The sequence below is a fragment of the Monodon monoceros genome, unplaced genomic scaffold (assembly GCF_005190385.1).
Source record: "Monodon monoceros isolate NGI ecotype Baffin Bay Population unplaced genomic scaffold, NGI_Narwhal_1 Super_Scaffold_13, whole genome shotgun sequence".
NCBI classification, from domain to species: Eukaryota; Metazoa; Chordata; class Mammalia; order Artiodactyla; family Monodontidae; genus Monodon; species Monodon monoceros.
Window position 1 is genome coordinate 10,059,791 of NW_021703769.1, and position 13,705 is coordinate 10,073,495.

General features: G+C 48.1%; 1 protein-coding gene across 2 annotated transcripts in view; it reads left to right on the forward strand.

Annotated features, from left to right (window-relative positions):
• The window catches only part of ATP9A (ATPase phospholipid transporting 9A (putative)), a 128,403-nt gene that overhangs the window by 95,825 nt on the left and 18,873 nt on the right, over window positions 1-13,705 (forward strand). For both annotated transcript variants that reach the window (XM_029220132.1, XM_029220133.1), the window contains exons 16-19: window positions 5,154-5,246; window positions 6,398-6,481; window positions 8,055-8,225; window positions 9,753-9,851. In XM_029220132.1, the coding sequence (XP_029075965.1) occupies window positions 5,154-5,246; window positions 6,398-6,481; window positions 8,055-8,225; window positions 9,753-9,851 (447 nt within the window). The remainder of the gene's footprint in view (window positions 1-5,153; window positions 5,247-6,397; window positions 6,482-8,054; window positions 8,226-9,752; window positions 9,852-13,705) is intronic.

A 13,705-nucleotide genomic window follows, 5' to 3' on the forward strand; every position in this document is an offset into this window, starting at 1 on the left:
ACAACTACTGAAGCCAGCATGCCACAACTACTGAAGCCAGCGTGCCTAGAACCCGTGCTCCGCAACAAGAGAAGCCACCACAGTGAGAAGCCGCGCACGCACAGCAGCGAAGAGTAGCCTCCGCTCGCCGCAACTAGAGAAAGCCTGAGCGCAGCAACGAAGACCCAGCATGGCCAAAAATAAATAAAACGAGATCTAAACAAACAAACAAACAAAACCTGGCTGATCATCGGAATTAACCATCGGAGCTTTAAAAATTGCAGACTACTTTGGTCCCAGTCTTATTTTGGTATTGAGATGGTTCCCTGGTGTTCTTAAAGATTCTTCACATTGTTTGGCTTGGCTGGAGAAAATGCTGCCCCAGATCATGAGAATCTTTGGAATACGACTCTCTCATTTTTTAAACAAATGAGGATCCCCTCCGCCCTATCTACACAAGTGTTTCATGCCTTAGGGGTCAGAGTTGTAGATTCTATTGTAGTAAATTAGTAATAATAGAATTAGTAATAGGAGTAATTAGTAATAGTACTAGCAGCATTAGTAATAGGAACAGAGTTAGGAACAATAATAATAACAGAGGTAACATTTAAATGGTGCTTATTGGGTGCTAGTCACTGTTGTAAATGATTTGCATAAAACAACTCATGTAATTCTCATAATACCATTGCAGTTGGCATTTAACAGAGGAGAAAATTGAGGTATGGAGAGAAGAAGAAACCTCCCTAAGTTCATATAGTTAGAAAAGGTGGAGCTGGGCTTCTACCCCAGGCTGTCTGGCTCCCAGGTCATGCTCTTTATCGCCAGGCCCTGGGTGTTTGGGTGTGATGAGAGGGATGTGGGAAAGCTCACAGAGCACCCACAGTAATGGTGAGGGTAGTGTGTTAATTACGTATGGCGTTGTGACAGGTTATCCCGCATGTGATGGCTTAAAACAACAGGAAGTGTTATCTGACAATTTCTGGGGGCCAAGGAGTCCGGGTGCAGCCTCGCCGGGCCCTCTGCCTCGGGATCTCTCGTAGGCTGCAGTCATCCAAGGTTCAGCCGGGGCAGGATTCACTGCCAGGTGAAATCAGTGTTGTCAGCAAGAGTCAGTTCCTTGCAGTTGTTGGGCTGAGGACTTTAGTTCTATACCGGCTGCTGGCCAGAGGCCACCCTCATCCACTGCCCCACAGGCCTGTCCATAGACCGGCTCCCACATCAGCTGGCTTCACCCAAGTGAGTCTGTGAGAGTGTGAACAAGACAGAAGGCACGTCATCTCAGAACCGACCTCCCTTCACTTTTGCCTTATTCTGTTATTAGAAGCAGGTCCCTGGCTCCAGCCCACCCCTTGGTGGGCCTGGATCACCCAGGGGTGTGAACACTCCGGGAGGTGGGGAAAGTGGGAGTCACTGAAGAGGCTGTTTCTCCAGGTAAAAGTTAGAAACAGCTCCATGAGCTGCAGTACTGATGGTCCAGTGACACACAGTACGGATGTGCCTTGAAAACGACACATTTTAAGGGATTTTTATGTCCCCGGTGCCAGTAGTCTTCAGACTCTACCAGACATATATCCTTGGCAGTTTTTGAGTGGGGGGGGGGGGGCTTTTCTTCCCATGCGGCTGCTGCTTTTCCCACTGGTCTGCACCTAGCCTGCCCCGTGGCTTTTAAACCGTATCTTGAGTGTGTGTGTGATGTCAGGAACATCCGTGGCCTGGAAGCAGCCACGTGAATCCTGTGGGTGGGTGTTTCCTGGGGAATTAGAGTCATTATCTACTACGGACTTGCTTTTATTTTGTTCCAGCCTTTATTTTGCCAAGTTCTAGGGCCATGGACTATGCTGGAGTCATTTGAGGGTTGAATCATCGTCAGATGGTCCCGACATCAGCCGTCCTAGAGTAAGGGGGCTGAGTGCGCCACCCTCCCTGTAGTTGCAAAGGGCTGTCATTCCCAGACGTGCGTCACATTTTCTGAGATGTGACCCCTGTATCTTCCCACAGCAAGAACGGGATCTGTGTCTGGGAGTATGGGATGCTGTTGGGTGGGCAAATCTATCATTACTTTACAATAGCGCTCCACCCTTCCCAGATTATATTTTTAAAGAAATCAGCACTGGGAACAGATAAGTGTGTATAGAAGGGGATCAGAGCCTTTCATCTGTATTTTCATCACCCAAAGACAACCACTCTTGCCTTTTCAGGGAATTTCCCTTCAGTTTTTTCTCTAAGCATAAACGAGTATAAATAGCCACACACAATTTTATAAAACTGGCTTCAAGCTCCACCTGAAGCTTTCTAAGACTCCCACCCCTCCACTGAATAGTAATGTTCTCATATTATTAAAACATGATTCTAATGTGGGCATGGTGTTTTGCTGAAAAAATGTAGCATTATTTAATCAAATATTCCTTTCTTGGATACTTAGGTTGTTTTCCATCTCTCACTACTAACAATGAATCTGTGCACATCCATCTTTGTTAGGCTGTCTTTAATGTGATGCATATTATTCTGCTAATATTTTTGTTTTCTGACCTGTCTCCCTCTCTATCTTTGGTTTTGCAGGGTGCAAATCCGTGCCCAGGGCTGTGGAGCTAGCTCTCCACTTAGCACGAATCTCACTGTTCTCCTTTCGCGAAACGATTCTCATCCTGGGGCCATCTTGCCCCCAGGGGACATGGGGACACATCTGGGGACATTTTTGGTTGTTGCAGCTCAGAGGGTGGTGCCACTGGCATCTAGTGGATAGAGGTCAGGACAGCCTCATACCAAAGAACGTTCCAGCCCCAAATGTTCATCGTGCCGGGGCTGAGAAACTCTGTTCTGATGTGGCCATCTTTTCTGTCTGTTGTTTGAAAGTAACTGCCCAGTTACCTGATGTGAGGAAGTTTTCCCTCAGTTATAAAATGGTTCTCAACCTGGTTTAATGATGGTTGACAGTTATAGTTTTGTTCTCACCTGGCTCATCAACCCTCTTAAACATGTGTGAGCTCATGGACGGTTCTGTGCGGCATCTTCTTACCCTCACCAAGCAAGGTCTGGTCTTTCTGTGAATCTCTCTTCTGAGAAGGTCAGTGAGGTTAGAGAAGCCGGTTTCGTCGGGGCTTGCGTGTTTGTCTCTGTGTCACCAGTTTTGTTTTTGTTGTGTTACAAGATGTTCCACTGCCCTCCCCTCACCCTTCCCCCTTGGCGTGCTGAAGTCGGATCACTGGTATAGATCATACCCTTGTCACTGTCTGAATAAGAGAGGCCTTTGAACAGGTGCCAGAGTCAGACCACAGTGGAAAAAGATGAGGCCCCAAAACAATGCAACACAACCAGCAGATCTCTGTAAATTTATAGCGTAATCTTGCCATAATATGGGAACGAAGTAACCTTGTGATGAACTTGGTGGGAGGAAATGACTAACGGGAGGAGACAGTCGGTACAGTATTTATATTGGACAAGATGTCCGAGTTCTCTTGAGCCCCTTCTGGAGTAGAGGAAGCTGGGGAGGGGGACGTTATTTCCCATAGCAGCATTTGGGTGAAGGCGAAAGGAAAAAGAAACCTCAGATGCTTTCATGTTCAGACCCCACTGCTAGCTTTGGCCCGAGTCACAAGCAAGCATAGATGCAATCCATCAAAGAAGCAGCCTGCAGTTCTAATGCTTTTAAAGTGCAGGTGCCTGTTCGTGGCCTGTGGGTGCTTTTATGAGTAAGCATGTTGTTCTAAAAGATTGTCCGTGATCAGAGGCATTCGGAAGTTACTTTAGTAGATGAAACTATACCACTGATTTGGCCTTGGGTATTTATTTCCTATTCAATGAAGAGCTTACAGGCATGCATTCTGGGCTTCCTGGGGTAGCAGAATTTAGGCACAAGGTGGTGATGGCCATGCTCAGTTAGCCTTGCCCATCTCCATTGCCTCCAGCCTCCCTGTGATGCAGGTCTGTGAGGAAAGAGTCATGGGATAAGAATTGACGATTTCACCGTCATTCCTTAAAGCCAGGGTTTCTCAGCCTTAGCACCATTGACATTTGGGGCGGGATGATTCTCTGTTGCGGGGACCGCCCTGTGCATTGTAGGACGGTTAGCAGCATCCTTGGTCTCCACCCACTAGATGCCAGTAGCACCTCCCAGTAGAGATAATCAAATATGTGTCCAGACATTGTCAGAAGTCCCCTGGGGGCAAAACCACCCCCATTCAGACCCCCAGCTTAAACCTTGTTTTCTACAAACAGTGCGACTGAGGGTCTTGAGGAGTGACTGTCACCCCAACAGGAATAATAACACTGGGTGAGCATTTTCTGTGGATGCTGGCCCTTTGCTACCTGCTCTATGTAGATGATCTTGTTTAAGCCCCAGCAAGCTATACGGTAAGAGTTGTTAGGATCCCGATTTTACAGAGGAGGAAACTGAGGTCTAGAGAAAAGAAGTAGCTTGTCCAGGTGCACACAGCTGGGAGCTGGTACCGGGTCTAAGCTTCTGATGTCTGTGCTGTGATGTCACCCTCTCCCCAGAAAATCTGGTCAGTGTGAACTGGAAACCTGGGTACTTTGCTCTCTAGCTAAGTCCTCAGGTAGACGTAAGGGTCCCACGTTGTCTAGAGCAGTAGCTGTCAACTGAGGCAATGTGTCCCCCAGGGGACATTTGTTAATGTCTGGAGACATTTTGGTTGTCACCATGGGGATTGCTGCTGGCATCTAGTGGGCTAGGGATGCCACGGGAGATGGTGCAATGCAGAGTCCAGCCCCCTCACGGCAAAGAATTCTCCAGCCCCAAATATTAACAGTGCCGAGGCTGAGAAACCCTGATCTCGAGAATTATCTTGCTTCCCAACTCTTGCTGGTAGACCACGTTTTGGCAATACTGGCAGCCCCGCGTATAAATTTAAAATTATCTTACAGTGTGAGGGTCAGTCTGTTCCCGTTAGAGTAGTAATAACTGTAGAAACAGAGTTCCTCAATCCTTTTGATCTTGCTTTCATCATTTAATGATTTTCCAAATGCTTTGAGTTTTCTTGTTTTCTGTGGCCTTTGCCCCAAAGTGAGGCTCCCCTCTCGCTTTTCATCTTCGGCCAAGTGAGAAAACACTGGCGTCCACTGAGTACACTTTGTGCAGCATCTCTCGTGGGAAGCGGCCACTGGAGCGGAACCAAGCGTTCCTCTTGGGTGTTCATTCCTCCCGGCCCCCCCTCTAGGATGAATCGACTGGGGAGATTACGTTTTACATGAAGGGAGCGGATGTCGTCATGGCTGGCATCGTGCAGTACAACGACTGGCTGGAGGAAGAGGTAAGCGTGACGTGGGGTGTGGAAACGGGGCCTCGGACGTGTGTCCTGGAGTCTGTCCCTTGCATGGAATAGTGAGGTGGGTCCCTGCATGCGTTTCCTGGGGCTATGTAACAAATCACCCCCAAACTTAGCAGCTTAGGAGGACGCGTGTAATTTCTTACAGTTTCTGCGAATCAGCAATCCAGGCACAGCTTGGCTGGGTCCTCAGCTCAGGGTCTCTTCGGCTTTGGTCAAGGGGTCACCCGAGGCTGGGGTCTCATCTGAAGGCTCAGCTGGGGCGGGACCCACTTCCCAGCCCACTTAGTGGTCATGGGCAGGATTCAGCTCCTCAGTGCCTCTAGGCCGGAGGCAGCCACGTTCCTTGCCATGTGGATGAAACAGAGAGAAGTGAAACAGAGAGAAGTGACCTTCTTGGAAACGACCTCCCCTCACTTTGCCACATTCTGTGTGTTAGGAACAAGGCACTGGGTCCAGTGCACACTCAGGGCAGGTGAACGTACAAGGGTGTGGGTACCAGGAGGCGGGCATCATGGGGCCCCGTCACAGGCCGCCTTGTCCCGGATTGTGGCGTGGGAATTGGCTGCAGCAGGGAGGGAAGGAACTCTCCAGTCTGTCAGGCCGTTTCTGTTTCATCTCCCATCTCCAGGCGCAGAATTCACATTTTATGTTCAGTAATATCATATTTCCAATCAGTGAGTAACAAACCCAAATGCCGACAGGGGCTAGGCAGGCAACTCAGGTGAATGAAACGGGCCAGTATGTGTTTCCTGACAGCATCACACTTTGTGCGTTGAACGTGTTGGAATATTCTTCACTTGACAGCTGTGTTTCGTGGGACCGTGTGGAAACAGCCGCCTTTCAGTATCACTGGCTGTGGTCATTTGGGAAAGTGCTCTTGTCAAAGGTTCAGTTTTTCCAACGAGCCAGAAATCCAGATTAGTCTCTGAGATCTTACTGCACTGACTTAAATTTTGAGACCCCTTTGGGAGGTTTGCTGAGAGAGACTGCTTTAGGGGAAAGCAGCGTTCTGATTTACCATTGCACTGTCCCCTTGGGAGGGGCATCCACTTCAGCCTCCAGCCCTCCCCAGAGAGAGTCCGGGATACAGAGCCCTTAGTGCGGCTCTCCGCTGACCAGGGTTTGCTTTTCAGTGTGGAAACATGGCCCGGGAAGGGCTGCGGGTGCTTGTGGTGGCAAAGAAATCTCTAGCAGAGGAGCAGTATCAAGACTTTGAGGTCAGTGGTTCTGTGACTTTTCTTTTACTTTTTAGCCCCACTCACCTCCCCATCTTCCCCTCCCTCATTCTGCTCTGGCCGGACTGACGTCATTTCTGAGCACACCAGGTTCTTCTCTCTGCCTAGTACTCTCCTCCCTCACAGAGCTCCAAGGCCCCCCTCCCTCACTTCCTTTGGGTCTCAGCTCAAATGTCGCCTCCTCTGAGAAGTCTTCCTGGATCCCCCATCTAAAGCAGCCCCACCTCATCACTCCCCGTTGTCACCCTGTTGAACGTTCTTCACTGCATTTATCACCAGCTGTAATGGCTTTATGTACGTATTTTCACATTCTTTTTTTTTTTTTGCGGTACGTGGGCCTCTCACTGTTGTGGCCTCTCCCGTTGCGGGGCACAGGCTCCGGACACACAGGCTCAGCGGCCATGGCTCACGGGGCCAGCTGCTCCGCGGCATGTGGGATCTTCCCGGACCGGGGCACGAACCCGTGGCCCCTGCATCGGCAGGCCGACTCTAAACCACTGCGCCACCAGGGAAGCCCTCAGATTATTTTTGATAGCTTCTTTCTGGAATAAAATCTTTTTGAGAGCAGAGACTTTATCAGTTTGGTTTGCTCTTGTACCCCAACACTTACGATAGTCATTATAAACCTTCTGAAAAATATGAAATGAAACCTTCAAATTTGAAATTGTAAACCTTCTTGAAGCCCTAATTTTTTTAAGCTGTAAAAAATGTTGGATTTGAACTCGATCATTGACTTTCACTGCCAAGGCTTCCAGTATAAATATGTCTTGTTAATTGTCATCTCATCCCATGGATTGTGTGTTCCTTGAGGGGGAGGGTCCTTGTTGTACCCCCAGTCCTGGCACAAAGCTGAATGAATGTATTTACACGTGACTGAAGGGGAGAGAGACCAGGTTGGGGGAAAGGCTTCTGCGGCCCTTGTCCTGCTCCACCCAGAGAAACTGTGCTTGGGTCTGTCTCTTTTATGTGCTTGAGTTCTTTGTAAAGTTTTATTTAATGAGAGTTCTAGCCCTGATAAAATTCTACCTTTCTTTCAATTTTAAAGGCATATGCTTTGTGACTGCTGTATCTTTGTTAACACCGTAAAGAGGAGATAAACAGAAGGGTTGGGTCGATGGTCTTTGGAAGTAAGACTTTGTCTTTAGACAACCTGGTGGTCAAGAGTTGTTGGTTACAGAGCATATGCTGTGTGGGGAGAATCTACTGTCTTTTGAGGTCTCGAGTTGTACTAATCCTTGTAAAAACCCAGTGAAGTTGGGGCCGTTATTGCCTCTTTGGGGAGGAAAACAATTGAGGCTCAGAGAAGTTAAGTGACCTGCTAGAAGTTGCACAGCAGGTGAGTGTAGAGCAAAGGGTGGAGCTCCGGTCTCTCCAGTTCCAGCGTCTGGACTGATGAACTGGGAAGGAGGCTGGAGGTCTCAGTTTCACCCCTTTGAGGTTCACCCAGGTGCTGGGGTCCCTGCCCTGTGTGGGGGATGAGACGCTCCCACTGCCAGTTGGTCCGCCTTGCACCTCCCCATCCTAAGTGGTGACGGTGTCCCCTGGTGTGTCCCAGGCCCGCTATGTCCAGGCCAAGCTGAGTGTGCACGACCGTTCCCTCAAAGTGGCCACAGTGATCGAGAGCCTGGAGATGGAGATGGAGCTGCTGTGCCTGACAGGGGTGGAGGACCAGCTCCAGGCAGACGTGAGGCCCACCCTGGAGACCCTGAGGAACGCCGGCATCAAGGTAGGGTGAGCCTGCCTGGACCCACTGCTGAAATAGGTTGCCACATGGCAGTGAATTCCAGACTTAGACCAGTGATCCTGTCAGCGGAGGGTGAAAATTAGAGATGGGGGGAGGCGGGGCCGAGGATGGAAGTAGTGACAGGGAACCGGGCTCGGACAGTGACCTGTAGCCCTCCCATCCTTGACAGCTGTGGAAGACGTCTTGTGTGTCCGCTTTTGCTGCCGGCTTCCCCTCTGCATGCCGGGCTCCATGGAGACAGGACCGAGAGCATCTCCTTAGCTCTCAGGACCAGCTGTGTCCCGCGCATTTGCGGTGTTTGTTATATTCTTGTTGAGTGTCCGGCCAGCCAACCAATCTGTCTTTTGGTCTGGGTAACTGAATGACCACCCAACAGAGTGACCATCTGCCCCAACAAACTGCCGTATTTACATTTTTGTTTGGGGCCAAAAAATACATATCTGGTAGTTTAATCCGGAGACGCCAGTAGAGGGCGTCTGGGGAGCGGGCTGCATCTCAGCCGACCCAAGCAAGGGATCAGCAAACTCATCGGCTAGAAGCTCCTGAAAATACGTAGGTTAAGCTGCCTGCCTCTGCCCAGAGCAGCTCTGGGCTGCGTCCTTGGGCCCACATCTGGCACGAGTGCCCGTGAGCGGGGCGATGTCAGCAGGACGGATGAGGCCTGGGCCTCTGTTTCCCACCTCATAAAGTTACTGTGAAGGAACAACGCACAGCACTTAACAGGTGCCCGGCACGGTGAACACTCGGGGAACCTTTGTGGTTATTTTCTTTCCTGCGCTTCCCCTGCTGCCAAGATACCCTTTGTCCGATGACTCTAAGGCCCCCACCCCACTTCCCCACTGGGAGCAGAGGGAGCAGAGGGTTAATGGGTGAATCAGCAGGGTAGGAAGCACATCCATTTAGACTCTGAAACCTGGGTTCTGGGCCTGGTCGGGACAGGAACTAGCTGTGTGGCTTTGGGCAAGTCACCTACCCTCTCTGAGCCCGCCACAGTGAGGCGCACAGTGCTCAGTTATGAGGCGAGGAAGACCTGGCACGTTTACTGTCGGCGTTTTAATTAGGGTTCAGCCCCCTGAGATTGCTCAGGGGCATCCGGCCGCATAGAAAGACCCTGTGGAACGTGACAAATCAGTGTTTCCTGTGGGACATGGAAGTGACCCCTCGTCCATACAGCCTTCCCCTTCTTTGAGATTATTTATTGCTTTAAGGAAAGTTTCCGGAACGGGGATTAGGAGGGCAGAGGCTGAGCTTCACGACGTCTACTGCAGCATGTGGCCAGTTTTTCAAAAGTGCCACACCAGCTTTTGCTGCCACCAGCGGCAGACGCCCAAGGTCTTGAAGCCCTTGAACTGGGGCCTTTCCTGTGGTTCGTTGGGGACATTGTAGGCCTCAAGGAGGTAAATGGAACGTATCAAGTTCAGCTTGATGTGTTTGGAAACTCGGCTGACACAGGCGACAGGCTAACCTCAAACGCTAACCAAGGGGACCCCTTCCATGCGGTAATTTCAGGTTTGGATGCTGACGGGGGACAAGCTGGAGACAGCTACATGCACAGCAAAGAATGCACATCTGGTGACCAGAAACCAAGACATCCACGTTTTTCGGCTGGTAAACCGTTGTCTGCTCTGGGGCCCTGTGGGGTGATGCTGCCGTTTGCCCTGTAACCTCATAGCCTCGCGTGGACCCCTGGGTGGGGGGTGGCGGGAGCTCACGTCGTTGGTTTGGGTGGGATCACTGAATGACCCAGGCGAGGCTCAACGATTCCTGCCGGTGGTGGTGCAGGAGCGCCTGGTTACCGCCCCATGTTAACCTGTGTTCTTAACCCGGTGCTGGCTGTGGTCCCTTTGAGGAGCTGACGGGAGTTAGGCATGATCAGCGTGAAGGATGCAGATGAGCTCATACATGTGAAATTGTACATACAAGTCTGGGATTTTCCTGAACCCTTCGAAGCCCAGTCCTTGGGTAGGAAATCAGTTCCAGATCGCAGATACTGGCCTGTCTTCCCTCCTGAAGGAAACCCTTGAGTAACCTTTAGAAGGAGGCGTGTTGGGAATTCCCTGCCCTGGTGGCCAGCGCTTGGCCCAAACAGTGCAGGCACAAGGAGCTGCTCCAGGGCTCGAAGCCAAGGACGGTGATTGGCCTTATTGAGTTGGGAGTTGGGAGGGGCACTAGGTCCCCTCTGGGGCCAGATGTGGTGGTCCTACTTATCTGTCATCAGAGCTACCAAGCCAGACAACTGGATCTAGATGTTTTGGGGGTCTCCCCCCATACCCCTGCCTTTGGTCTATAGCCCGTTGAAGCTTTGTGAAATCCAGCAGTTTCGGGACTAGCACAACCAGCATCGTGTAGAGACAGATACAGTGGATCCTCATTATGGGTTCTGTATTTGCAAATTCACCCACTCACTAAAACTTGTTTGTAACCCGAAAATCAATACTCGAGGTGCTTTCAGAGCCCTATATGGACGCATGCACAGCAGTGGAAAGTTTGAGTCATCTGACGAGTGAGTTCCTAACTGAAGTGGAGAGGGGCGACGCTCTGCCTTTTTAAAAAAAATTTATTGATTGGTTTATTTTCGGCTGTGTTGCTGCGCGCAGTCTTTCTCTAGTTGCGGTGAGCGGGGGCTACTCTTTGTTGCGGTGCACGGGCTTCTCGTTGCGGTGGCTTCTCTTGTTGCAGAGCTCGGGCTCTAGGTGCGCGGGCTTCAGTAGTTGTGGCTCGCGGGCTCTAGAGTGCAGGCTCAGTAGTTGTGGCACACGGGCTTAGTTGCTCCACAGCATGTGGGATCTTCCCAGACCAGGGCTCAAACCCGTGTCCCCTGCATTGGCAGGCGGATTCTTAACCACTGCGCCACTAGGGAAGCCCGCTCTGCCTTCTTGTCTCAGCTCTCAGGCGGACGCAAGGGTCCTTTTCAGTCTACTCAGTGCCACGTTTTTTGCATTTTTGTGGGGTTTTTTGTTAGCAGTTTCACTGTTTAACATGGCCCCCAGCACAGAGCTGGGAACTGACCATATCCCTGAGTGCAGGAAGGCTGTGATGAGCCTCCTGGAGATAAGTTTCCTCCAGGCATGAGTTATGGTCCTGTTGGCCATGAGTCTAGTGTTAATGAATCAATAATAAACATATTTTTTTAATTAAAATTTTTTTTTATTGAAGTGTAGTTGACGTACAGTATTATATGTTTCAGGTGTGCAACACACTGATTCACAGTTTTTTAAAGTTATATTCCATTTATAATTATAAAATACTGTCTATATTCCCTGTGCTGTACAATATATCTTTGTGGCTTATTTTATTTTTTAATTCTTTAATAGATCTTTATTGGAGTATAATTGCTTCATGATACTGTGTTAGTTTCTGTTGTACAACAAAGTGAATCAGTCGTATGCATACATATATCCCCATATCCCCTCCCTCTTGAGCCTCCCTCCCACCCTCCCTATCCCACCCCTCTAGGTGGTCACAAAGCACCGAGCTGATCTCCCTGTGCTATGGGGCTGCTTCCCACTAGCAGTCTGTTTTACATTTGGTAGTGTATATATGTCCATGCCACTCTCACTTCGCCCCAGCTTCTCCCTCTACCCCCGTGTCCTCAAGTCCATTCTCTATGTCTGTGTCTTTATTCCTGCCCTGCCATTAGGTTTATCAGTACCTTTTTTTTTTTTTTTTTTTTTTTTTAGATTCCATATATATGTGTTAGCATACGGTATTTGTTTTTCTCTTTCTGACTTACTTCACTCTGTATGACAGACCCTAGGTCCATCCACCTCACTACAAATAACTCAATTTTGTTTCTTTTTATGGTTGAGTAATATTTCATTGTATATATGTGCCACATCTTCTTTATCCATTCATCTGTGGATGGACATTTAGGTTGCTTCCATGTCCTGGCTATTGTAAATAGAGCTGCAGTGAATATTGTGGTACATGTCTTTTTTTGAATTATGGTCTTCTCAGGGTATATGCCCAGTAGTGGGATTGCTGGGTCATATGGTAGTTCTGTTTTTAGTTTCTTAAGGAACTTCCATACTGTTCTCCATAGTGGTTGTATCAATTTACATTCCCACCAACAGTGCAGGAGGGTTCCTTTTTTACTACACCGTTTCCAGCATTTATTGATTCTAGATTTTTTGATAATGGCCATTCTGACCGGCGTGAGGTGATACCTCGTAATTTTGATTTGCATTTCTCTAGTAATTAGTGATGTTGAGCATCTTTTTATACTCTTGGCCATCTGTATGTCTTATTTGGTGAAATGTCTATTTAGGTGTTCTGCCCATTTTTTAATTGGATTGTTTGTTCTTTTGATATTGAGCTCCATGAGCTGTTTGTATATTTTGGAGGATAATCCTTTGTCCATTGTTTCATTTGCAAATATTTTCTCCCATTCTGAGGGTTGTCTTTTCATCTTGTTTATGGTTTCTTTTGCTGTGCAAAAGCTTTGAAGTTTAATTAGGTCCCATTTGTTTAGTTTTGTTTTTATTTTCATTACTCTAGGAGGTGGGTCAAAAAAGATCTTGCTGTGATTTATGTCAAAGAGTGTTCTTCCTGTGTTTTCCTCTGAGAGTTTTGTAGTGTCTGGTTTTACATTTAGGTCTTTAATCCATTTGGAGTTTATTTTTGTGTATGGTGTTAGGGAGTGTTCTAATTTCATTCTTTTACATGTAGCTGTCCAGTTTTCCCAGCACCACTTATTGAAGAAGCACCATTGTATGTTCTTGCCTCCTTTGTCATAAATTAGGTGACCATATGTGCGTGGGTTTATCTCTGGGCTTTCTATCCTGTACCATTGATCTATGTTTCTGTTTTTGTGCCAGTACCACACTGTCTTGATTACTGTAGCTTTGTAGTATAGTTTGAAGTGAGAGAGCCTGATTCCTCCAGCTCTGTTTTTCTTTCTCAAGATTGCTTTGGCTATCCAGGGTCTTTTGTGTTTCCATACGAATTGTAAAATTTTTTTGTTCTAATTCTGTGAAGAATGCCGTTGGTAGTTTGATAGGGATTGCATTGAATCTGTAGATTGCTTTGGGTAGTACAGTCATTTTCACAATATTCATTCTTCCAATCCAAGAACATGGTATATTTCTCCGCCTCTTTGTGTCATCTTTGATTTCTTTCATCATTGTCTTATAGTTTTCTGACAAGTCTTTTGCCTCCTTAGGTTGGTTTATCCTAGGTATTTTATTCTTTTTGTTGTGATGGTAAATGGGATTGTTTCCTTAATTTCTCTTTCTGATTTTTCGTTGTTAGTGTATAGGATTGCTAGAGATTTCTGTGCATTAATTTTGTATCCTGCAACCTTACCAAATTCATTGATTAGTTCTAGTAGTTTTCTGGTGGCATCTAGGATTTTCCATGTATAGTATCATGTTATCTGCAAACAGTGACAGTTTTACTTCTTTTCCAACTTGTATGCCTTTTATTTCTTTTTCTTCTCTGATTGCCGTGGCTAGGACTTCCAA